At 36.2% G+C, this 26,419-nt stretch overlaps 2 protein-coding genes across 18 annotated transcripts in view; one reads left to right on the top strand and one right to left on the bottom strand.

Annotated features, from left to right (window-relative positions):
- The window catches only part of LOC127872883 (uncharacterized), a 50,691-nt gene extending 36,999 nt beyond the window's left edge, over positions 1 to 13,692 (top strand). For 12 of the 13 annotated variants that reach the window (XM_052416359.1, XM_052416360.1, XM_052416352.1 and 9 more), the window contains 4 exons: positions 52 to 193; positions 2,606 to 2,799; positions 8,556 to 8,729; positions 13,506 to 13,692. In XM_052416359.1, the coding sequence (XP_052272319.1) occupies positions 52 to 193; positions 2,606 to 2,799; positions 8,556 to 8,729; positions 13,506 to 13,537 (542 nt within the window). In that variant the 3' untranslated portion in view covers positions 13,538 to 13,692. The remainder of the gene's footprint in view (positions 1 to 51; positions 194 to 2,605; positions 2,800 to 8,555; positions 8,730 to 13,505) is intronic. The other variant, XM_052416355.1, reaches the window with a different exon arrangement.
- A 1,509-nt stretch (positions 13,693 to 15,201) lies between these two features.
- LOC127872882 (arf-GAP with SH3 domain, ANK repeat and PH domain-containing protein 1-like) overlaps positions 15,202 to 26,419 on the bottom strand; it is a 78,130-nt gene continuing 66,912 nt past the window's right edge. For 4 of the 5 annotated variants that reach the window (XM_052416347.1, XM_052416350.1, XM_052416348.1 and 1 more), the window contains 2 exons: positions 26,154 to 26,282; positions 15,202 to 23,869 (listed from right to left, as the gene is read on the bottom strand). In XM_052416347.1, the coding sequence (XP_052272307.1) occupies positions 23,795 to 23,869; positions 26,154 to 26,282 (204 nt within the window). In that variant the 3' untranslated portion in view covers positions 15,202 to 23,794. The remainder of the gene's footprint in view (positions 23,870 to 26,153; positions 26,283 to 26,419) is intronic. The other variant, XR_008045825.1, reaches the window with a different exon arrangement.

Here is a 26,419-nt window from a genome sequence, read left to right as displayed (position 1 = left end):
AAATTTCAGTTGGTGGATTTATGTGCTTGAACTTGTATACACAAATTTTAGTTGGCGGATTTACGTGCTTGAATATTGGCACATTTCTAACGGAGAGGGAGATCAACAGACGTCTGATGGCCGAGCAGCCCAATGGCCTGTATAGCACCTTGAAGAAGTTAACAGATGAGGAAAAGATGCAGTATATCACTGTGTAGGTTTGCGTTCTTGTTTGAGTATGTATGAGCCTCTCTTTAGAAAAACTGGGCTCATTGCATGTGCTGAAAGTCTCATCCCATATTAACTCTCTCAGTGCGGGACCCGAATTTTGAAGTCCTTTGCAAACAGTTTGGATCCAGATGAGACGCCACAAAACGTGGCGTCTCATCAGGATCCAAACTGTTTGCTATTGTGATAGTATTCTTTGAAAAAAAATCGAAGAAAAAGCTAATTTTAGAAATTCAGCAGACAACATTTTAGCAGACGACAAATTTCCCAGCATGCGAAGGGTTAACACAGGCTAAATAGTGATGACGCTTTCCGCCTAGACTGCGCATTTGTTTAGAAGAGACTTTAAACACAAAATTCCATAAAAGCCGTAAGCGTAGTCCCTGAGACTTAGACTGTGCAGACTAATATAGACCGACCAAGTTTGGGGTTTCATCCAGTCAATTTAAGATCAAGGTCACTGTCATAAACATAAGCTTCTGCTCAAAAACTTGAGTTCGGATTGAAGTATTGTCCTTCAATGTTTTGCATCCATAGTAAACAGCTGTTGGGCACGTGGCCAACATTGAAACACTCAATATGTCATAAAACAATATTTTTCATCACAATGACCAAATACTTGTTTCTGACATAATATATACATGTAGTTCACATTTTTTATTTAAAAAAAAATTTTGTCAGTGATGAAAAATGTTGTTTTATGACATATTGATAGTGTTTCACTGAATTGGACATGCGCCAAACACATGTGTCATAGGTTACATGCTGACTTAGCTTATGACTTCACTGCCTGCTCACATGGCTGCCAGAGGGTTGGGCAGTTTTCCTTATTCAAGTTTGTTGCAAACACTTCCTGCTCACATGGCTGCCAGAGGGTTGGGCAGTATTCCTTATTCAAGTTTGTTGCTAACACTTCTGCTCACATGGCTGCCAGAGGGTTGGGCAGTTTTCCTTATTCAAGTTTGTTGCAAACACTTCCTGCTCACATGACTGCCAGAGGGTTGGGCAGTTTTCCTTATTCAAGTTTGTTGCTAACACTTCTGCTCACATGGCTGCCAGAGGGTTGGGCAGTTTTCCTTATTCAAGTTTGTTGCAAACACTTCCTGCTCACATGACTGCCAGAGGGTTGGGCAGTTTTCCTTATTCAAGTTTGTTGCAAACACTTCCTGCTCACATGGCTGCCAGAGGGTTGGGCAGTTTTCCTTATTCAAGTTTGTTGCAAACACTTCCTGCTCACATGGCTGCCAGAGGGTTGGGCAGTATTCCTTATTCAAGTTTGTTGCTAACACTTCTGCTCACATGGCTGCCAGAGGGTTGGGCAGTTTTCCTTATTCAAGTTTGTTGCAAACACTTCCTGCTCACATGTCTGCCAGAGGGTTGGGCAGTTTTCCTTATTCAAGTTTGTTGCAAACACTTCCTGCTCACATGGCTGCCAGAGGGTTGGGCAGTTTTCCTTATTCAAGTTTGTTGCAAACACTTCCTGCTCACATGGCTGCCAGAGGGTTGGGCAGTATTCCTTATACAAGTTTGTTGCTAACACTTCTGCTCACATGGCTGCCAGAGGGTTGGGCAGTTTTCCTTATTCAAGTTTGTTGCAAACACTTCCTGCTCACATGTCTGCCAGAGGGTTGGGCAGTTTTCCTTATTCAAGTTTGTTGCAAACACATCCTGCTCACATGGCTGCCAGAGGGTTGGACAGTTTTCCTTACCCAAGTTTGTTGCAAACCCTTCCTGCTCAGAACAAATCACTTCCTTCATGTCTTAAACAAGTGCCATGCACAAAAACCATAACCCTAGTAGGATGCAATTTTGTAAATGAAAGAAATTGCCCTTTGTTGTTTTTGTTTGATTGATGTAACTGTTCAAGGGCCGTATTCCAGTAGCTTCTTAAGTTTAAAAATAACTTAAGTTGAAGTATTGCGCAATTTTTTTTCTTATCTCCGCCATATTTTCTTTAAACATAAGATTTCACTTAAGTTAAATTCTGGTAGCTTCATAAACTTAATAAATTTCTTTACTCTGTGTATTTTTTCTCATATATTTAAAATTAAGTTAACTTCCTTTAACTCTTAAAGGCATTTCTTAAAGAGAAATACTAAGCGTCTCATGTTTTGTTTTTGACATTTCAAATTTAACTTAAGAAATTTATTTAAGAAATTTCTGAACTTAAGTGAAAACTTAAGAAGCTACTGGAATACGGCCCCTGGTCTATATCTCAGATATGATACAAGATTTCAACATAAAACTTCAGGGGTGTAAAGATATTAATTAGGAAAGTGACTTCTGTTGTTTGAATGTGAATCACAACCTTAACAAGAACCTTTTCTTTTTGGTCTGTATTCATCATTAAACAATATGTAATTGTCATATAATTCAATGAATTTGCTTGTTTGTATAGGATGAGGAAGAAAGGATTTGTGTATCCTCAGGAGGTATTCCCAGAAAAATTTGCAGATTCCGTCCATGTAGAGCAGCAGACAACGACAGAAAGACCTGGTTCTGACGTCCAGATGCCGCCCAGTTCAGGAAATGTATCCTCAAGTCCGTATGGTGGTATGCCTGGACTTGGTAGACAAGTGGATACAGATACTGGTTTGTTTGTCTTTCTCACATTTGTATTATTTGGTTTTGTGCTGGTTGCATATAGCCAGTTTTACTTTGCTTCTGTGTGGGAAAGGGTTAAGAGAGGGTTCAAAGTATGTATTGGTGTGAAAATTAATGATTTCTGGACCTCATTATATTGAAGATGTCAAAATCAATGCAATTTTGATAAATAAGGATTACTTGAATTTAAACATTTCTTGATTCTCATGTAAAGAAATATATTTTATAGAGACAATGGTAGGGAAAAACTGGAATCATTCCCAAATGCTATGATAATATTTTACATAAAGGTACATAACTAAAAGCATGTTTATTATTACAGTTATCAAAATCAATTTATTATAAAATGAGCAGTTTTATAGAAACAAAATGCAAAATGTTTGCTAAAAATGCAACCTCAAGCAGTTATCAAACTCGTTACTTAGGACTCACAGTAAGAAACAACAGCAGACCTCACTAATTGCACTATTATGCATACCAAATTACATACCTCTGGGCATTGGGGTTTCATAGAAAATACTTTTAAGTTTTCACTATATACATATAATATATATATATTTTTTAGTCTAAATAAATCTTGTTACCCCATGGGGTAGCCAGTTTGACCCCAGGGGCATGACGTGAACTAACTTGGATCAGTACCACCATACAAATACCCATGCCAAATACCAAACCTCCCGACATTGTGGTTTCAGAGCAGATAAACCCGAAACCCCATAAGAAGCAAAGTTAAAATAGTTATTTTAAGCGAGGCTGTTTTCAGAGAAAACCTGAGCTATTGTCATAGCCTGCTTGTCGTTCGACGTCCGCCGTAGGCGTCGTGCTTAAACCTTAACATTGGCTCTAAAATCAAATTGCTTCCACCTACATTTTTGAAACTTCATATGTAGATGCACCTTGATGAGTTCTACATGCCACACCCATTTTTGGGTCACTAGGTCAAAGGTCAAGGTCACTGTGACCTCTAATATCAAACTTAAACATAGGCTCTAAAAACCCGAGCTATTGTCATAGCCTGCTCGTCGTCCGACGTCCGCCGTAGGGGTCTTGCTTAAACCTTAACATTGGCTCTAAAAGCAAATTGCTTCCACCTACATTTTTGAAACTTCATATGTAGATGCACCTTGATGAGTTCTACATGCCACACCCATTTTTGGGTTACTAGGTCAAAGGTCAAGGTCACTATGACCTCTAATATCAAACTTTAACATAGGCTCTAAAATCAAAGTGCTTCCACCTATAACTTTGAAACTAAATAAGTAGATGCACCTTGATGAGTTCTACACGCCACACCCATTTTTGGGTCACTAGGTCAAAGGTCAAGGTCACTGTGACCTCTAATATAAAACATATACAAAAACCATAGCATTGCCTCTAAAATCAAAGTGCTTCCACCTACAACTTTGAAACTTCATATGTAGATGCACCTTGATGAGTTCTACACGCCACATCCATTTTGGGTCACTAAGTCAAAGGTCAAGGTCACTGTGACCTCTAAAAAAACAACGTTATGCTGTGCTCTTGTTAAACCCACTGTAATCCCTTACCTCGGCGATTTCATTAATATTTACTATGTAAGTCTATTAAAATAATGTGAGCACTGGGGTTGGCCCGTTTTAAGGCCAGGGGCATGATTTGAACTTACTTATTAGAGGAACACTAGACAGTGCTACACATCAAGTATTAACCCTTTCCCACTCAGAGGCAAAACGAAAACAGTGCAAACGGCATGAAACCAGTGTTTGAATTTTGCCACTGGACCGAAGACTAGGTCCACCAAAATCATCGACGGTCCAGTAGAAAATAACAGATGACTGATCCGGTGGTCCAGTCAATTTTGGAAGAAAAAGGAATGTCTAAATATAGTTATGAAATGTTCAAATTCATTAATGAAATACAAAGAAAACAATAAAAATAAAACATGAAAATGCAACTGATCACGGCAGCTCTAAACTGAAAGTAAACTTTCTGGATGTTTATGACTAGCGTGCATCGGATTTGCGCAATGATGTCTCATTCATATTGAACGCTCTCATCGTTTTCCCATTAAAAGGTTAAATGAACTTAATAACATGTGTTTCCTAATGCCTTTAATAAATTCCACTTTTAAACTATTAATATTGTCTGTATTCATTAATTTATGATACATTGAACATATTATTGGGATACGTTTGACCCGTAAAAAATGTTCCAAACTTTCCCCGATTTAAAAACGGTGCTTTTCTGTGCCATACTGACGACAACGTCGGATGGTAAACAATTTAGGCATAACCGGAGCGCACATTGTTTTTTCCTTCCGTTTCAATGACTTAGTAAACTTTCTTTGAACGATGAACTTTTTGAGACATTTTGAAGGCGCTAAGCCGGAAGTGAAGAGAAAAGAACCGCGAAACCAACCCAAACAGAAACACAATGCCCCCTATTGCGCTGCTTTGAAGCCATATATTTGACCTTCGACCATGTAGGATGACCTTGACCTTTCACCACTCAAAATGTGAAGCTCCATGTGATTCACATGCATGCCAAATATCAAATTGGTATCTTCAATATTGCAAAAGAAATTGCAAAAGTTTAACCAAGGTTAAAGTTTTGGTAAAAGTTTTGTGACAGACACACAGACACACACATAGAATGACAGACAGGCCAAAAACAATATACCCCTGATCATTCGATCCAGGGGCATAAAAAGGCTGAGTATGATAGGACTTATGATTAAATTCAGGACAGTGCATAGGCTGGCAAAGAGCAACCTCAGCTTCAAAATGTATAAAAACAATATACACATGTACAGACTAGACTGGAAACAGTTACCAAAATGACAAGGCAGCTGCAAATTTCATGTCTGCTATAGCTAAGGTTGTAAAGCAGGACAGTGCCAATTTACCAACAATGAACAAGCTGTTATCTGCAGTAAAATGTTATATCATAATAGTAGATCTAGATATAGAACAGATTGGTTAATGTCAAAATCTCATAATTTTATCGGTTCAGTAAAAAGTAATTCGGTCCAGTGATTTTTTTACTATCACTGGTCGGAATGTCCACTGCTCCAAAAAGTTATTCGTGAAGACTGTGTAACTAGAACAAACAGCATGAAACTTGAACAGCCTTTGAGTCACTCGCAGTCTGTTCAGGTTTAATGCTGTTTGCTGCTTATCAGAAGCTAAGAGTTCGGAATGAAGCCTTTAAAACTTGAATCTAGTAAGAAAAGATTGTAATTAAATTTAACTCTTTAAGGGACTACGAATGTGTTTAAATACGTATCTATGTGATAAAGGGTCAAAGACATGACTCTTGTGGTGTAAGAGCATAAGGTTTTTGAAGTTTAAATTTTAAGCTCATCTAATTTTTTTTAAATTATGAGCTATTGTCATCACCTTGGCATCGGCGTTGGCGTCGGCGTCCGGTTATGTTTTGCGTTTAGGTCCTTTTTTCTCAGAAAGTATGATGCTATTGCATTCAAACTTGGTACACTTACTTACTATCATGAGGGGACTGGGCAGGCAAAGTTAGATAACTCTGGCTTGCATTTTGACAGAATAATGTGCCCTTTTTATACTTAGAAAATTGAACATTTTGGTTAAGTTTTGTGTTTAGGTCCATTGTATTCCTTAAGTATCAAAGCTATTGCTTTCATACTTGCAACACTTACTAACTTTCATAAGGGGACTGTGCAGGCAAAGTTATGTAACTCTGACTGGCATTTTGACAGAATTATGTGCCCTTTTTATGCTTAGAAAATTGAAAATTTGGTTAAGTTTTGTGTTTAGGTCCATTTTATTCCTACAGTATCAAAGCTATTGCTTTCATACTTGCAAAACTTATTAACTATCATAAGGGGACTGTGCAGGCAAAATTATGTAACTCTGACTGGCATTTGGATGGAATTATGGGCCCTTTATACTTAGAAAATTGAAAATTTGGTTAAGTTTTGTGTTTTGGTACACTTTACCCCTAAAGTAATATAGATATTGCTTTCATACTTATAACACTCGCAAACTATCATAAGGGGACAGTAAAAGGACAAGTTGCATAACTCTGGTTGTCATTTTTATGTAATTATGACCCTTTTTTGACTTAGTTACTGTGAATATATGGTTACATTTTGTGTTTTGATCCACTTTACTTCTAAAGTATCAAGGCTATTGCTTTCAAACTTCAAATACTTTCATGCTATCATGAGGTTACTGTACCTGGCAAGTTGAATTTTACCTTGACCTTTGAATGACCTTGACTCTCAAGGTAAAATTATTAAATTTTGCCATAACTTCTTTATTATGCCCCCCTTCGAAGAAGAGGGGGTATATTGCTTTGCTCATGTCAATCGGTCTGTCGGTATGTCGGTATGTCTGTCTGTCGGTCCGTCCACCAGGTGGTTTCCGGATGATAACTCAGGAACACTTGGGCCTAGGATCATGAAACTTCATAGGTACATTGATCATGACTCGCAGATGACCCCTATTAATTTTGAGGTCACTAGGTCAAAGGTCAAGGTCACGGTGACCCGAAATAGTAAAATGTTTTTTGGATGATAACTCAAGAACGTATAAGCAGCCAACAGGGTGAACTCTGAAGCAACTGGTCTGTAATCCTAAATCTCTAATAATCAGTCCAATGAAACATCATCCTTTCAGTAAAATTAAGTGGATCAGTAAAAATATTATCAGAATATGAGATTTTTTGTATATTTTGTATATTAAATATTTTGTTAATGTTTAATTTTGTTGATTAATATAAATATAAGCAGGACAGGGGAGGTAATACACTATTATATCTTTCTTATATACATTTAAATTTCATGTTTAATAAATAGAGGATATTTATCATGTCAGTGTGAGATCATTTGTTATTTTTTATGATTACATTTTATTATTACTTTGACAAAACAACACTTACCTGAATACCACAATGGATTCCACCCAAACAATACCCCAAGCCCCTACCAGAATCCCCCCCCCCCAACCTCCCCCCCCCCAATTTTTTTTTAAACATCATCTAATAAATTACCACACCCCACATTATACCCCCCTCTCACTCCCCCCCTTGTTCATGACTGGCAGATGACCCCTGTTTATTTTCAGGTCACTAGGTCAAAGGTCAAGGTCACAGTGACTCAAAATAATACAATGGTTTCCGGATGATAACTTACATTAGGTCAAAGGTCAAGGTCACAGTGACAAAAAACGTATTCACACAATGGCTGCCACTACAACTGACAGCCCATATGGGGGGCATGCATGTTTTACAAACAGCCCTTGTTTATGATTAGATTTGATTGATACTTTGACAAAACTACTCTTACCTGACATACCACAATAGACTCCACCCAAACCATCCCCCGTGCACAACAAATGACCACAACACCCTCACACTATACCCCCCCTCCACCCCACCCCAACCTCAAATATTTATTTTTTTTGAAACGGTTAAAAAAAAACTTCATATGTAGATGCACCTTGATGAGTTCTTCATGCCACAACCATTTTGGGTCACTAGGTCAAAGGTTAAGGTCATTGTGACCTCTAATAAATTTTTTTTTTTAATTTGACAAGCTTTCGCAGCAGAGCGTGGCACCCGTTATGCGGTGCTCTTGTTTTAAATCTGTCAAGAGATTAAGAAGGAGAAGTTGTTGGAAGAAACAATTCACACATGCACCTCATACACTGGTGGAGGACGGACAGCAAGGTATCCTCAAAGCTAGCAATTAAGGTGAGCTAAAAATAGTTTTTTTTTGTTTTTTTCAGAGGTAAAAGAGACAAATAAACCATCATTCTCATACCGAATAGCACGCCAGAAATACCAATCATCGGACAGTGAAGAATCTAGCACTATATCAACCAACACTGAGCTCTCCAGTGACGAAACAACGCCGTCGCAACCACCTTCGCTGTCGCAACCACCTTCCAAATTAAGACTCAGTAAGTATTGCATTGCATAGATTTAAATTCTCCTAAGTGACTAATTAAGAAATATTAGGCACCATTGAGGGTCTTTTTGTGTTTCATGCCCCCCTTTAAAGGCCCTATAAAGGTGACAAATCCAATTATTATGCATATAAACTTGCCCAATTTTTACCGGATTTCAGTTACTCTTGCTTAAAAAATGCTAATAACACAGCTGAGGTGCAACGTTGTCAAGAAGAATTGAAGATATACCCGTTTCATATTGGGAGAAATGTTTACAACTTTGCAACTAACGTGATGTGTAGCCCCAAAGCGGTGACGTATGCTAAAAATAGCCAAAAGAACATTAACTTTTTATTCTATTTAAAACTACTTTTTACCAGCAAAAAGTAACTAATTAGATCACTACAAACGTTTTGACCATTATTAGAAGAGACATACTTTGTGAGTGATACCAGAAAACACTGAAAATCAACGATATATTTTTGGTGACCTGAGTCACTTTCACTTTTCCGAGTAACAGTGATGTAAATTAACTGATTGTTTGTAAACACGATTGACTTGGAGGACACTGTATTTTGGGCTCAAAACAATATTGCTCATATTTTTATGGTAATGCCCAATAGCATATACATATCGTTTTTTGATAACCTCTATATATAAAATACGGAAAAATATTTTAAAATCCGTAAATAATTACGGATCTTCACCTTTATAGAGCCTTTAAGAAGAGGGGCTATATTGTTTTGCTGGATGTTGGTTGGTCTGTCTACTGGTAGAACAGTTCGTTTCCAATCAATCACTTGTCAACGAATTGACCGATTGGCTTGATACATGTACTACACATTTGCCTTTGCCTTGGACAGTAGATGACCTTTATTGAAATTGGGGTCACTAGTTCCAAGCCCTGTTTGGGGGCCATATGACTTGGACCACAGGACTCTTTATTTTTACCATGTTTGTGTGCGGATGGGAACCGTAGATACGCCAGTATAAGGCCCGACACTTGAGCTTCTGCCTGTATTCACCAACCAATTTTTATACTTGTTTAAACAAAGCAACATTTTTAACACTACTACTTAAATACGTATTTTGAGGCATTTGTAGTCCCTTAGAAAGTTAATTTTAATTAAAGGCTTATTTCTAGATTCAAGTTTTTAATGCTTCATTAGTCCCCTACCGGTTTCACCGGAGGGGACTTATGGTTTTGTCTCCGTCCGTCCATCACACTTTCCTGGATCCTGCGATAACTTTAAAAGTTCTGAATATTTTTTCATGAAACTTGCAACATGGATAGACGGCAATATGGACATTATGTACGTCATTTCATTTTGTTCCTACGTCAAAAATTGTGGTTGCTATGGCAACAAATAGACTAGAAATAGTGCTGAAAATGGTTTGTATTTCTGGATCCTGCGATAACTTTACAAGTTCTTTATATTTTTTCATGAAACTTGCAACATGGATAGATGGCAATATGGACATTATGCAGGTCATTTCATTTGTTTCCTATGTCAAAAATTGTGGTTGCTATGGCAACAAATAGACAAGAAATAGTGCTGAAAATGGTGTTTTTTCCGGATCCTGCGATTACTTTAAAAATTCCTAATATTTTTTCATGAAACTTGGAACATGGATAGATGGCAATATGGACATTATGCACGTCATTTCATTTCAAAAATTGTGGTTGCTATGGAAACAAAAAAATAATATTCTGAAAATGGTGAAATTTCTGACAATGGTGGAGCCGGTAGGGGACTTTTATTGCTTGGCAATAGTCTTGTTTAACATCCTTAGATACTGATGGCCAGCAAACAGCATAAAACCTGAACAGCCTGCGAGTTACTTGCAGGCTGTTCTGGTTTATGCAGTTTTTACATAGCAATTTTCACTTTGCTTCTTAGTGGGAAAGGGTAAACTAGTAGTACAATACAGATGAATATGACATGGAATTTAAGACCAAACTATACAATTTTGATTTAGAACAATTAATTTAAGACAAAAGCAACATTTTTTGCCAGTATATATAAGAATATTGTATGTCCCCCACCACTATCGTGGGGGACATATTGTTTTTGCCATGTCTGTTGGTTTGTGTGTTTGTTTGTTTGCATCAAACTTTAACATTTGTCATAACTTGTTTTGCAATATTGAAGATATCAACTTGATATTTGGCATGCATGTGTATCTCATGGAGCTGCACATTTTTAGTGGTAAAAGTTCAAGGTCAAGGTCATCCTTCAAGGTCAAATATATAGCTTCAAAGCAGCGCAGAAGAGGACATAGTGTTTCTGACAAACACATATCTTGTTTTTTCTAATTCTATTTTAAGAATGGGTTGGTGTAAACGGGCCAAGGGCTCAATCATGTCAAAGTTCAATATAAAAATTCAAGGTCAGCATAGCAGCAATTTTTACTAACTACAGAAATTAAAAGACTGACTGCTGCGTGCAAGGTTCCTATGTTAAAGTTTAAATCAATGCTGTAAAAGCCACAGCTCATTCTTTGCCTCAAACAAGAGGGCCTGAAAGGTCCAAAGTCGCTCACCTGAGATAACAAGATATTATTGGGACAAATAATCTGACCAAGTTTCATGAAGATTGGAAAATAAATGTGGCCTCTAGAGAGTTAACTAAGTTTTACTATAGCCATATAAGGAAAATTTCCCCACCCCCTGGTAGCCATGTTTTTCAACCAACCTGCATCATTTTTGAACTCGTCCAAGATATTATCAGGATGAATCTTTTGACCAAGTTTCTTGAAGATTGGACAGTAAATGTGGCCTCTAGAGTGTTAACAAGATTTTACTATAGCCATATAAGGAAAAATGCCCAGCCCCTTGGCAGCCATGTTTTTCAAGCAAACATAACCATTTTCGAACTCATCCAAGATATTATTGGGACAAATCTCCTGATCGAGTTTCATGAAGATCAGAAAATAAATGTGGCCTCTAGAGTGTTGACAAGGTTTTACTATAGCCATATAAGGAAAAATGCCCCGCCACCTGGCGACCGGCATCATTGTTTGACTCGTCCAAGATATTATTGGGATGAATCTTCTGACCAAGTGTCATGAAGATTGGACAATACATGTGGCCTCTAGAGTGTTAACAAGATTTTACGATAGCCATATATAGCCATATAAGGAAAAATGCCCCCCCCCCCCCTTGGCAGCTATGTTTTTCAAGCAAAAGTTACCATTTTTTAACTCATCCAAGATATCATTGGGACAAATCTTCTGACCAAGTTTCATGAAGATCAGAAAATAAATGTGGCCTCTAGAGTGTTAACAGGGCTTTACTATAGCCATATAAGGAAAAATGCCCCGCCACCTGGCGGCCGGCATCATTGTTTGACTTGTCCAAGATATTATTGGGATGAATCTTCTGACCAAGTATCATGAAGATCAGACAATAAATGTGGCCTCTAGAGTGTTAACAAGATTTTACTATAGCCATATATATCCATATAAGGAAAAATGCCCCTCCCCTGGGAAGCCATGTTTTTCAAGCAAACGTAACCATTTTCGAACTCAATAAAGATATAATTGAGACCAATCTTCTGACCAAATTTCATGAAGATTGGACAATAAATGTGGCATCTAGAGTGACTTTTTAACAAGGCAAATGTTGATGACGCAAAACGGACGACGGACAAAAGGCGATTACAAAAGCTCACCATGAGCACGTTCACTGTCTGTCGGTCGGTCAATTAGTCTGTCTATCTGTCCGTCACACTTTTTGTGTCCGCTTTAAAAAAAACTGGGACGTATTATAGTTTCACTTTGGCGGCGGGCGGGCCAATGGGTGGGCGGCGTCAACAGCAGTGTCCGCTCTCTTATTTAAATAGTTTTTATCCGATCTTCACCAAACATGGTCAGAAGTTGTATCTAGACAATATCTAGGTCAAGTTCGAATATGGGTCGTGCCGGGTCAAAAACTAGGTCACAGGGTCAGTTAGTGCATTTCAAGCATTTAGCATGGTGTCCGCTCTCTCATTAAAGTAGTTTTCATGGGATCTTCACCAAACTTGGTCAGAAGTTGTATCTGGACAATTTCTAGGTCAAGTTCGAATATGGGTCATGCCGGGTCAAAAACTAGGTCACGGGGTCACTTAGTGCATTTCAAGCATTTAGCATGGTGTCGGCTCTCTAATATAAGTAGTTTTCATCCGATAATCGCCAAACTTGGTCAGAAGTTGTATCTAGACAATATTAGGTCACGTTCAATAAGAGTCTTGCTGGGTCAAAAATTAGGTCAGATGGTCACTAAAACCATTTCAAGCATTTAGCATGGTGTCCGCTCTCTAATTGAAGTAGTTTTCATCCGATCTTCACCAAATTTGGTCAGAAGTTGTGTCTAGACAATATCTACATGTAGGTCAAGTTCAAATATGGATCATGCCAGGTTAAAAACTAGGTCACTTAGTGCTTTTCAAGCATTGAGCATGGTGTCCGCTCTCTAATTGATGTAGTTTTCATCCGATCTTCACCAACTTTGGTCAGAAGTTGTGTCTAGATGATATGTAGGTCAAGTTGAAATATGGGTCATGGTAAAGTTATCAAGTTGTCCAAAGCCTTAAAACGGGCGTATCTTGTGACAGTTTGGGACTCTTGTTCAAGTAGTTCTCATCCGCTCATCACCAAACTTGGTCAGAAGTTGTATCTAGATAACGTCTTGACCAAGTTACAACATGATAATGCTTTTATGTAGTGGCAAAGTTACAGTTGGGGGCATCCTTGTATTGTGGACACATTTCTTGTTTTTATTAATTATCTGCTTTTGTTTTTCAGGGAAAAATAAATATGGAGATGAGATGGAGTAAAGAAGAAATTGGAATTTCCAATTTGACTGCAGGATTTCGGTTTAATATAATATGCATCAATTTTTATAGCAAGAAGTTTTTGTGACATGTTTTTGACATAATTGAGTGTTATTTTTATGTGTTATATATGCAAACAAACAATGGTATAACTGGAACTGTATTTCGTTTTTATCTGTGTATCACTGGTTGGATCAAGAAACACAAGGGGCTTTGATTCAAAGTGATTAAGGAACCTTATCACAGATTTTGGAATGTATTGAAGTTTGTCATAAATTGCTTTAAATTGATGTAAACGTTGGAACTACATGTAAAGAGCTCAAGTGAAAAAGAATGAAATTAAAGAAAGAAAAAAACGTCAAATGGGCTGAAACCACTGACCGTTGGAGTAAAAGTTTAGCACTTATACCACTCAGTCATCCATGCTCACTCAGTCTTGAGTGTGTTTTATACATAACATAAGCAATCCTCATAATGTCACAAAATAAAACAATAACAACAGAACTCTCCAAATCATTTCGCTTTTATAACACTTTATAATTTTTGAAATCGTCAAAAGATGATTATAATGGATATTTTAGAGCACAGTAAATGTTCAGTATTTCTGTTTCCTCCCAAATATCACAACTACAACGAAAATTTGCCTTTTTTTCAATTTTGTTAATTTACCAAAAATATAAAGGTCGCTTTAAAAGCTTTATAAAGGATTTTAAGAGGCTTTTATCAGGAGTGTGAAAAGGAGTGTGCAAGTAAGTTGGACAGCAAATGTGTGAGGGATTTGATAGCATACCAGGAGGCCAATCTCCAGGCAGTCGTCTTTCCCTGTTCTCACAATCTCTTCCATCACAAAAAAAAATCCTACCAGATTCAGCAGGATTTTATTTGTTTTGTTTATGTTTTGTATTATAAAAAGGAGTCTCATTTTCTGTTCTATTAAAAAAAAGTGTATAAGTTAAGGTTCATAATAAACAATCAATGTGTTTGTGAAACACTATGTTCCCATATATATGAACTTTGACCTTGAAGGATTACCTTGACCTTTCACCATTCAAAATGTGCAGCTCCATGAGATACACATGCATCTTAAATATCAAGTTGCTAGCTTCAATATTGCAAGTGACATTAAATGAGCGATTTTGACCCATATATTTGACATTTGACCTTGAAGGATGACCTTGACCTTGAAGGATGACCTTGACCTTTCACCACTCAAAATATGCAGCTCCATGAGATACACATGCATGCCAAATATCAAGTTGCTAGCTTCAATATTGCAAAAGTTATGGCAGATGTTAAAGTTGGGGCAAACAAACAACAGACAGGGCAAAAACAATATGCCCCCCCCCCCCACTATAGTGGTGGGGGACATAAAAATAAATTACCTAAATTTAAAATAGTAAAAATAGCAACGGTAAAATTATTGTACCATGTGGCTAAGCTATTATCATGTGGTTGGTTATGAAGGCAGGATCTGACCCAGCTATGCTGGTTCCAGTCAAATCTTTTCGCGAATGTTTGATAAAGGCTTGGACTTTGTGCGAGAAAGAAGTTTGAAGCAGAGGTGTGAAAGAAGGTTAGGTGATGAATGAGGCTTGGAGAGTGTGAGAACAAAGGTTGCATTGTGAAAGAAAGGAGATTGCCATGGATAAATAATGTACACTTAGGAATTCAGTTTGTATTTAATATGGTTACTTTGTACACATATATATTTGTAAATGCATAACACACATAACACTGAGTTATTGTACGGGAATACATGTAAAACATTGCAGTTACATAACACAATTTAACAATGACCATAAAAGCTAAGACGAACTTAGTTCTTAAAAAAACACACACAAAATAATGCTTTTAAATCATACTGTAACTAGAAATGGCGCGGCAGAGGCCGATGCGTATCCCCACGCCTCATGTTTGACCCAGGGGCGCCCCAGGGTTGGTAATGGGGCCATGCATAGTTGAGATTGACCGTATTGTCATAAGAGAAGTTCAGTATCAATTAGAAGTGAATCGTTGTAGTAATGAAGAAATTATAGTAAAAGGCAATTTTGGGTGGGCGTGGCCTATGTGGGCGCAGCGCCCCAGGGTTGGTAATGGGGCCACGCATAGTTGAGATTGACTGTATTGTAATAAGAGAGGTTCAGTATCAATTTGAAGTGAATCGGTGTATAAATAAGGAAATTATAGTAAAAGGCAATTTTGGGTGGGCATGAACTATGTGGGCGGGGCGCCCCAGGGTTGGTAATGGGGCCATGCATAGTTTAGATTAACTGTATTGTCATAAGAGAGGTTCAGTATCAATTTGAAGTGAATCGGTGTAGAAATGAAGAAGTTATAGTAAAAGGCAACTTTGGGTGGGCGTGGCCTATGTGGGCGGGGTGCCCCAGGGTTGGTAACGGGGCCATGCATAGCTGCGATTGACCTTATTGTCATAAGAGAGGTTCAGTATCAATTTGAAGTGAAACGGTGTAGAAATGAAGAAATTATAGTAAAAGGCAATTTTGGGTGGGCGTGGCCTATGTGGCCGGGGCGCCCCAGGGTTGGTAACGGGCCCATGCATAGTTGAGATTGACCGTTTTGTCATAAGAGAGGCTCAGTATCAATTTGAAGTAAATCAGTGCAGAAATGAAGAAGTTAATGTAAAATAACATTTAAAAAAAGGAGTGAAATCTCTAACCCGGCCCCGCCCCAACCCCCATAACTTTTGACCCAGGGGTCAGATCAAAATTCCGTCACTGTCACCATTGCACATATGCTCATAGCTACCATGTATGTCAGTTTCAAGGTTCTAGTGCTAATAGTGTAGGAGGAGCAGGTGGCCAGGACGGATGGACAGACGCACATCACCACAATATCCCCACTTTTTCTCCGAAAAACATGGGGATAATTATAACAAAATATTGTTACACGTGCAGTTAACATTTGTAGCAAATCATATAAAAGTTCACTTAAATTACAAGAAACTGTCAACCGTCTTAACGTCTTAATGCCGGGCAAAGCCTTTAATTGTCAGTCAGCATTCCGCTGAAACATGACTGGCATGTGTGTGCCCCGACCCGGGATCAAATCCGGGACCTCTGGATATCAAGGCAAGCGCCTTTTCCACTGAGCTACGGAGGCACACCAACCGTAGAACCAACTGAAATTATGATAACTACACAATCCTCCAAATTACCATTTGATTGCGTTTAAAATGTACCTTGAACAGACTACAGAGAAATAAGCATGGCCATGAAGCAAAAATGCATTTAATTAACATGCGACTTTTCAATTGCTTCCAAAGAACACACTACTTGTCAGTATGGCAGTTGTAGGAATTAACCAATAAGACTTTTACAGATATCTCTTCTGAACTATTGATTTGTCATATTTAAATGTTAACACAAAATGATATAAATAAAATACAGATCTAAATAAATGCAATAAATAATTATATAATGAGATACATAAAACTAATAATTAGTACAAATATCAGTATCCTGAACTCTACTCTTCAAATCCTTAAGCTAACAAAAAGAGGGCCATGATTGCCCTTTGTGCACTTAGGTGCACAGACACCAATTGTTGAAGATTTGACCTGGTGACCTAATTTCTAGACCCATATGACCCAGATTTGAACTTTGCTATTGTCAAATTAAATTCTCTGATCAACATTGAGTTATAAATGTTGCTTCTCGAGTGTTATTGTCTACAAGGTTTTGCTAAGATATGACCTGGTGACCTAGTTTTGCTAAGATATGACCTGGTGACCTAGTTTTGGGACGCACATGACAAAGATTCAAACTTGGCCTAGGTATTGTAAAGATTTTCTGAGTTTCATCAATATTGAGACATAAATGTTGCCCTTAAAGCGGTAATTAAGTTTTTATAAGATTGGACTAGTCATATGATCTAAATAGCCCAGATTCAAATTTAGCCTTGATACTGCAAATATAAGCATTCAACCAAATTTAATCAAGATAAAGTCATACATGTCACCACTCAAGGGGAAACATGATTTTTCTTAGATTTGATATGGTGACCTAGTTTGTTGATTATCTAGATTCAAAATGAGCCTAAAGAATGAAAAGATTAAGATTCTGAAAATATTTCAAAATTGAGTGATTCATGATTTTTCTAGAGTGGTTACACGGTTTTCTAAGAAATGACCTGGAAATGAAGTTTTTGGAGGCACATGAGCAAGATTGAAACATAAAGATTCTGGCTAAGTTACATCAAGATGAAAGACAATATGTGGCCTCTAGAGTGATACAGAGTTTTCCTAGGATTTAGCCCACTGACCTAGTTTTTTTCATCAAGATGAAAGACAATATGTGGCCTCTAGAGTGGTACAGAGTTTTCCTAGGATTTAGCCCACTGACCTAGTTTTTTTCATCAAGATGAAAGACAATATGTGGCCTCTAGAGTGATACAGAGTTTTCCTAGGATTTAACCCATTGACCTAGTTTTTTTTTACAAATTTGACCCAGATTCAAACTTGGCCTAGATATTGTCATGGTGAACATTCTGTCCACATTTCAACAAGATTGAATGACAAATGTGGCCACTTGAGTGGTAACAAGCAATAAGTTGACGATGCACCACACGTAGCAAAAAAGCTACCTTGAGCATTTCAAATGACAGTGAGTCACAATAGTGACGAATACATACCAAGTGGCTGTATATTGAAAAGTGAAGGAGAATACGATTGGGTAAATGTAAGTCTATGGACAAACAGACGCACATACCAACTGACTTACTGACAGACGTCCGAGGTGATTCCAACATATCCCTTTTAAATTCTAACAGAGGGTATATAATTAAGCATGATTTCCTTAAAATGATTGTTTAAATGCAAACCTACACATACAAATAATTAATCAAATACAATAACAAAATTAATTGTTAAAAGTGAATAAAATTTTTTTTTTCCTTTTCATCCAAAAATGCTTATATACATCACAAAATCATTTTAATGCAACACCCTGTATGCAAGAATTTAAAGCCTTGCACAAATTTACCTATTATTTGGATTTAAACAAATATAAACTGAGCTTGGTAAAATTTAGAAACTTGTGCTGTTTCTGGAATGAAAGCATTCCAAGTGCTTTTATGTTTTTGAATAAATTTGACATTATTTGATGTACCATTTACAATGTATATTACATGCCCAACAAATGAAGCCTCAATACACTTCATAAACAAGTGCAGATATTTCAAGTACTGGTGGTAATATTATAGGCAGTACAACATTTACAATGATTGTGTTTTGGTATCCATTTCTTGGTATTTGGAAAAATTGTGCTTTGTAAAAGTTTTTTTATAACAACAAAAGAACAATGATTGTTTCATAATGGAGAATGTACACAAAACGTGTTTCCAAAAAAGACTTTTATCCTCCTATGTTAGCTCTCTCAACTCTCAACAGATTACAAAGTTATTGATGGTAAAATAAAAGATTTTCAATATATATATAACTGACTTTTAAGGTTCAATAAAAAAACATTCTGCATGCAAAATCAGTTAGTGATTACATTGCATTGAAGAAGAACGATAAAAATGCGGCAACATATGAGAGAGTGGAAGAATACATTCTCCTACCAATGCACTGACAAATAATTAAACCAATATGTTACACAATAACAGTATGACATCTGTTGAATGCAAAAATTAACAAGTAACGCCGAGAATAAAGGCTTAGATTTTAAGAAATGGAATTATGAATGGCAATAAACGCTAAGTTTGATGATACATTTATGCATACAAACAAATGAAGGATCTTTTAATAAACTTTCACTTATTAAAAGATTATACCGTACTCTGAATTTACAAATGGAATGACAATGTTTGTACGAAAAATGTGCATCATCCAAAAACAATTAAATCGTGAATATAATATGCACATAAATATCATTGCATTGAAGACAAGAAGGCTTCCTTTCCTACAGCCATCATAAATTACACCACATTTGTCTATAATACACCTATTTAAATATTTTGTAAATCTACTGTCTGTTGGCTTCATTCTATTGAAATCTATAGAAAAGTAATCAATAACTAATTGCAATAATTTGCCTACTGACTATTCAACTATTTAGCAATTCACTGCTATTTTTCTATTGCTATTTGCCGATCTAAATATTAACCATTAAATCTACCTATTGCATTTCGAAATTTAACCAAAAAACTATAGGTTATCTTTCCTATGTGCCTTTTTAATAGCTAATCACTATTCGAATATGAATACCGGGTATTTACTAGCATTGCATTATCCCTTAGTAAAAGCTTACACACATATGTGTGTAATGCTTTGTGCCTATAGACCTTTTATTGATACAATTATTTATCTTCTCTTACGAGTCTTTTAGAATAGTAATCTGTAGTTGAAATAGCTAAATTTTTCCATACACCATGCTGTCAATTATAGACAAGTCTTGACTACTGAGTATTTCTTTCCAAACAATTTGAGTCATTTTCTAAAGTGAGCAAATTTTAATTTGATAATGACAAAAGGAAGTTTAGAGTATTTTTTGGCAACACTGCATTTTGATTACCACAAAGTAACCAGCTTGTGTCTTGGCAAGAAAAACATTGGATTACTCCTCTAAAAATGGTGAATGACAGCAATAAGAAACAATAAAGATCATATTACAGACTAAAGGTCATACTAATACTCTCTGCAACGTCAAAAAAGTCGCAGTGGTGTAGTGGATATGGTGTCCGACTAGCAATCAGGAGGTCATGGATTCATTCCCCACTGTGGGAGTGTTCTTTACATTTCCCCCATAGACGTCAAGTTCTGGTTCTAGTCCCAGGAGAGAGACTGGAGAGCGTTTCAAATAAGCCTTAGACTTTCTATGCAATCGAGCTAGAATAAATAGGTTTAAACTAAAAAAGTACCTCTGACATAATTTGCCAGAAAAATGGGCTGTGCATTATGCCATAAAGTGTCATCCCAGATAGGCCTAAGAAGTCTGCAAAGACTAATCAGGGAAAACACTTTCCGCTTAGACTAGATATTCCTTTAGAAGAGACTTCAGGGCCCTCAATCTATTAAATCTGCTGCCGAAATTCCGGCAGTCCCCCACATGAAAAGTATACTTTTTTCCCCTTTTGGGGGGAAAAATTCCCCCTAAAAATTTTTTTTTTTTTTTTTTTTTTTAAATAGAAAGATGTGTCTCATGATTATTATATCTCAATTCCATTTCAATTTAATCTTTGCAAACATACTAAATTATGAAAAATGCAATGAATATAGTGCAAATATGTACAAATGTAATAATGAGAGAGTAAGTAAAAAATCCCCCAAAAAGGGAAACACCGCAAAAATTCCCCCTCCTAAGGGCTGCGGACCCCTTCCCCCAAAGTAGTGTGAGGGCGCTGGACTTTATTTAAACAAAAAAATCCATAAAAAGGGGAAAGTGTCATCCCTGATTAGCCTGTGCAGACTGAGTCGACACATTACACAGTTTTCCTGGAAGGAGGTTCATTAGCCTGTGCAAATTGAGTCGACACATTACACAAATGCAGTTTTCCTGGAAGGAGGTTCATTAGCCTGTGCAGACTGAGTCGACACATTACACAAATGCAGTTTTCCTGGAAGGAGGTTCATATGTCTTTCCTCATTGGTAATATTTAAATGCACAAATCTGAACTTCTCTCACAACAAAACCTTTAACCCATAAATTAAACACATTCGTCACACTCTATTTGCAAGAACACATAGATACCCTTTCAAAACTAATATCACCAACAATATAGAAAAAATCAAAAGGATGTGACTCCAATATGCAACTTAAGTCTTGTTGTTTAAAGAGTCCTAAACTATCAATAATGATTTCTAGTAACCAAGTTATTATAACAAGATGATTATCCATTCAACTGTTGATATTTGCAAACTTGAACAATAGCCATTAACAACACTCTTGAAATTGCTAAAAAGAACCAGTAAACATTAAGGTTGTTTATAAAAGACTCTATTCAGAAAATACAAATTGGGCAAGATTTCAAAAATGGATTCCAGTTTATGAAAGCAAACATCAAGAAAGATTTTTACACTGGCATATGGGCTTTCAAATGCAATTGAAGTTGAACAATGCTATGGCACAAAATAAAGAACAGAACATAGTAAAGAAATGCTGCATTTAAAAGCCTAAGTTCGATTATTTTGCTAATCATATGTTTACATTATGACAGATTTAACAGATTTGTAACTTTCAAATCCAAATCTAATAGACAACTACCATTCTACACTATTTTCAAGTACCGGTAATTGCCATTTAAATACTAGTACGCTATTCCGACTAATTTCAAACTATTTTTTACACTATTCCCCCTGATTTCACACTAGTGACATACTATTTTTTACTATTCTCATTTCACATATACATGTATCACACTCACATTGTAAAATGAACCTTCAGTATTGAATACAACAGTACCAAACAAGTTAAATAAAATTGTTCTTTATTAGGCCAGGTTAAAACTTGGTATTTGATAATGAAAAAAGATTATGCCATAGCTGAAAATTTGATTAAAGGTAACACTTGATTCTTTGCTGTGATGCTTATCTGTTAATATGGAAATTTAAGTGAATTTCTTAATCACCAATGAATGCTCAGTGAATTTCTTAATCACAAATAAACGTTAAGTGAAATTCTTAATCACAAATGAATGTTCAGTGTATTTCTAAATCACCAATCAACTTTAATTTAATTACTTATTTACCACTAAACTTTGAACTCGTTCTGGTCATAACATAACAAATACACTGTACATTTAAATCAGTGATTAAAAAGGGGAAACAAACTGGTATGGATACACTGTACATTTTAATCAGTGTTTTAAAAGTGGAAACAAACTGGTTTGGATAGACTGTACATTTTAATCAGTGATTAAAAAGAGGAAACAAACTGGTATGGATACACTGTACATTTTAATCAGTGATGTATGGATACACTGTACATTTTAATCAGTGATGTATGGATACACTGTACATTTTAATCAGTGATTAAAAAGTGGTAACAAACTTGTATGGATAGACTGTACATTTTAATCAGTGATTAAAAAGTGGAAACATACTGGTATGGATACACTGTACATTTTAATCAGTGATTAAAAAGTGGTAACAAACTTGTATGGATAGACTGTACATTTTAATCAGTGATTAAAAAGAGGAAACACACTGGTCTGGATACACTGTACATTTTAATCAGTGATTTAAACGTGGAAACAAACTGGTATGGATAGACTGTACATTTTAATCAGTGATTTAAACGTGGAAACAAACTGGTATGGATACACTGTACATTTTAATCAGTGATTAAAACATGGAAACAAACTGGTATGAGACCTAATTCATACCTACACCTTGGCAACTATCTTAACTGACTATCAACTTAGCAGATACTGTTGTAAACAATTCAAACATTTTGTTCCCTGACAAAATTATTGCACATATTGTTAATAAAATCCCTTAAATGGATAACTTCAAAACAAAACAAATCAAATACAGAACGCAAATAAGAAATATTCAGGACAGCCAATGCAGAGTTAAACCATATAGCTATAATACACGATTTTTCCATTTTCTTTGTGAAAGCAAAAATATGATAGCAATAAACCTGTTTATCATTTACTTATAGATACGATAATGAGATAAGAAAGCAATGAATGAAAATAATTTTAGCACATTTTTCATGCTCGATACCTATTATGCCATATAATTAGAATAACTTATAATTTACATACTTTAAATGGGACTTTTAAAACTGTTACACTTTTAATATACATGTACTTAAGCAAAATACAATAAACAATAATTCAATGAGTTATTTTTTAGAAAGAATTCAATTTCCAAACAAAATAAAAGTTTTGGCATTGAAAGCTGGCTACTGGTTCAATATTCTAAGAGTTTTAGATTGGTTCACTAATTCTCTGAATATCTCATCGGGTAACAATTATACCAAGAAACTAACACTGGTTTAAACAAATTCTCTCTATTTCTGACAGGTTTACACAAATTTGACTCAGAAATATTCCCCTAAAATTCTATTAATTTTTAGAGGGTCCACTAAAATTGTATGAACTTGAGACTGGTCGATAAATATTTTCATAACACCAAACTGGTTTACTTGTATTCTTGGAATTTCAATTCAGATCTTCCTTCTCTGAGACTGGTTTTATTCATTATCTGGACATTTCAGTCTGGTTGACAACTACCAGCAATAATTCTAGCAGTTCATTTTGGTTTATTGATATTCCTGCCATTTCAGCCTCACGTCAGTCTGGTATCCCTTCCATAAAACTAATTGGAAACAGTCCTCTCCTATGTGGCTGGTGTTCTATCTCCCCTTCCTGTAAAATAACATATAATGCAAGAACATAGAAAATGATTGCCTACAAAACAATGAATTTCTTTTCCTATTTAATCTTGTAGTATGCTTATCATTGTGATATAGCATTTGTCGAAGTGTCTATGTAGCTAATTGCCTATGATTTTGCATCACAAAAATATGTGATGCGGGCAGAAAAAAATTGAGTCTGATAGGTATTGGTATATTTATGTAAAAACAAGATACTGTCTTGGACGGGTGATGCTCCCAAAAGTTTTTTTTGTCACAATGTTGCAATATATATTCAGATAAAAGGAAACGTCTTGAGGGCACAGTAGTTGGGGGGACAATAATTTTTTTATAAAAAATTTCAAAGGCCCATAACTCTGCGAAAAATCATCTGACCAGAACCAGCTTATAATATGCACATCTCCTCTTGGTAGTGAAGCTTCCCATTAAGTTTCATTGAATTCCGGTCATAAGTTGCTGAGAAATAGCTCGGACAAGAATTGCACTATATGTATAGTTAATGGAAAATTTCAAAGGGCCATAACTCTGTGAAAAGTCATCCGACAAGAAGAACCCGCTGATAATATGCACATCTCCTCTTGGTAGTGAAGCTTCCCATAAAGTTTCATTGAATTCCGGTCATTAGTTGCTGAGAAATAGCCCAGACAAAAAATTTGCACAGACGAACAGACAGACAGACAGACAGACGTACACACCGACAGACGAAGCGGCCACTATATGCTCCCCCCAAAATAAATAGAAAATTTTATTTTATGCATTCCAGTGGTTTATAGAGAAATATCAGTGAAATAAAACTGGTATTCCACTGTTTTAAACAGTGAAAAATAACAGTGAAAAATATCGATATTTGTCACTGTTTTACTGTGAAATGACGTAATTTTTTCAACGAAATGACGTCATAAATCCAGCGAAAGTATCCAGTTTAACTCATTTACAATGTAAATAAACGGTAAAAAAAGCAAAATAAACAAGATGCGTTTGTGAAACACAATGTCCCCCTATATGACGTTTGACCTTGAAGGATGACCTTGACCTTGTGAAGGATGACCTTGACCTTTCACCACTCAAAATGTGCAGCTCCATGAGATACACATGCATGCCAAATATCAAGTTGCTATCTTCAATATTGCAAAAGTATTAATAAAATAAGCGATTTGGGCCACATATATTTGACCTCTGACCTTGAAGGATGACCTTGACCTTGACCTTTCACCACTCAAAATGTGCAGCTCCATGAGATGCACATGCATGCCAAATATCAAGTTGCTATCTTCAATATTGCAAAAGTATTTATAAAATAAGTGATTTGGGCCACATATATTTGACCTCTGACCTTGAAGGATGACCTTGACCTTGACCTTTCACCACTCAAAATGTGCAGCTCCATGAGATACACATGCATGCCAAGTATCAAGTTGCTATCTTCAATATTGCAAAAGTATTCATAAAATGAGCGATTTTGGCCACATATATTTGACCTCTGACCTTGAAGGATGACCTTGACCTTGACTTTTCACCACTCAAAATGTGCAGCTCCATGAGATACACGTGCATGCCAAATATCAAGTTGCTATATTCAATATAGCAAAAGTTATTGCAAAATGTTAAAGTTGGCGCAAACAGACCAACCAACAGACCTACAGACCAACAGACCAACCAACAGACAGGGCAAAAACAATATGTCCCCCACTACTATAGTGGGGGACATAAAAAAAAATTGTTCAATTTGATGAAATATCATTTTTATTTCACTCGAGATCATAGAAAATATATATTTTCACAAGTGGCGAAAATATTGTTTTCTATGATCAGTCATGAAATAAAATCGATATTCCACCGAATCCAACAAATGGACTGCACAGGCTAATAAGGCTAACACTTAACGCACATGCATTATGCACTGTTTTTGCAGAAGGCTGCCCATGTTACCACATCGGACTTTCCTTGAACTTTATAATTACATGTATATTGCAATGGTGCAAAATTAAACGGGATCATTTTTGCATATTTTAAGGGATTCAACATTTTTGCACAATTCATGGGGACAACTTTGATTACCTTAACCTGAAGTGACAACTTTTATCATATTTTAAAGATAAAAACTAGACAATTTTGATCACAAGTTAAAGGTAAAAATATTTTGCAAAACATGTTATTCAAGGGTTGACAACATTTTGCATAACTGATAATAGTGGGAGGGAGTGGTGTAACTAACTGTGCATATGATTATTGAAGGAAGACCATTTTCAGTCTATCATTGAAGGGGGACAACTTACCCACCACTCTTCCTCCTCTTCCCGTAGGAGTATGATTATCTCCCCTTCTCTGAAGGTCAGCTCGTCCTCGTTATCTGCATCACAGTCAAATTTGGCCTTGCATCGGCGGAACCCTGGCTTTTTTGGCTGCTGAAGTTTGATGTATTATATTGGGGTAAATACAATATGTATTTCATCCATTATTATCTTCATAATTTTTCTTTTTTTTTTCTTTAATGATATTTAGTTTAAATAATTATTTCATTTGTAACTGTTCCACACTGCAT

Source organism: Dreissena polymorpha, chromosome 3 (assembly GCF_020536995.1).
Source record: "Dreissena polymorpha isolate Duluth1 chromosome 3, UMN_Dpol_1.0, whole genome shotgun sequence".
Classification (NCBI taxonomy): Eukaryota; Metazoa; Mollusca; class Bivalvia; order Myida; family Dreissenidae; genus Dreissena; species Dreissena polymorpha.
Note: the sequence above shows the minus strand (reverse complement) of the source record. Positions and strands in the feature narration are given on the sequence as shown.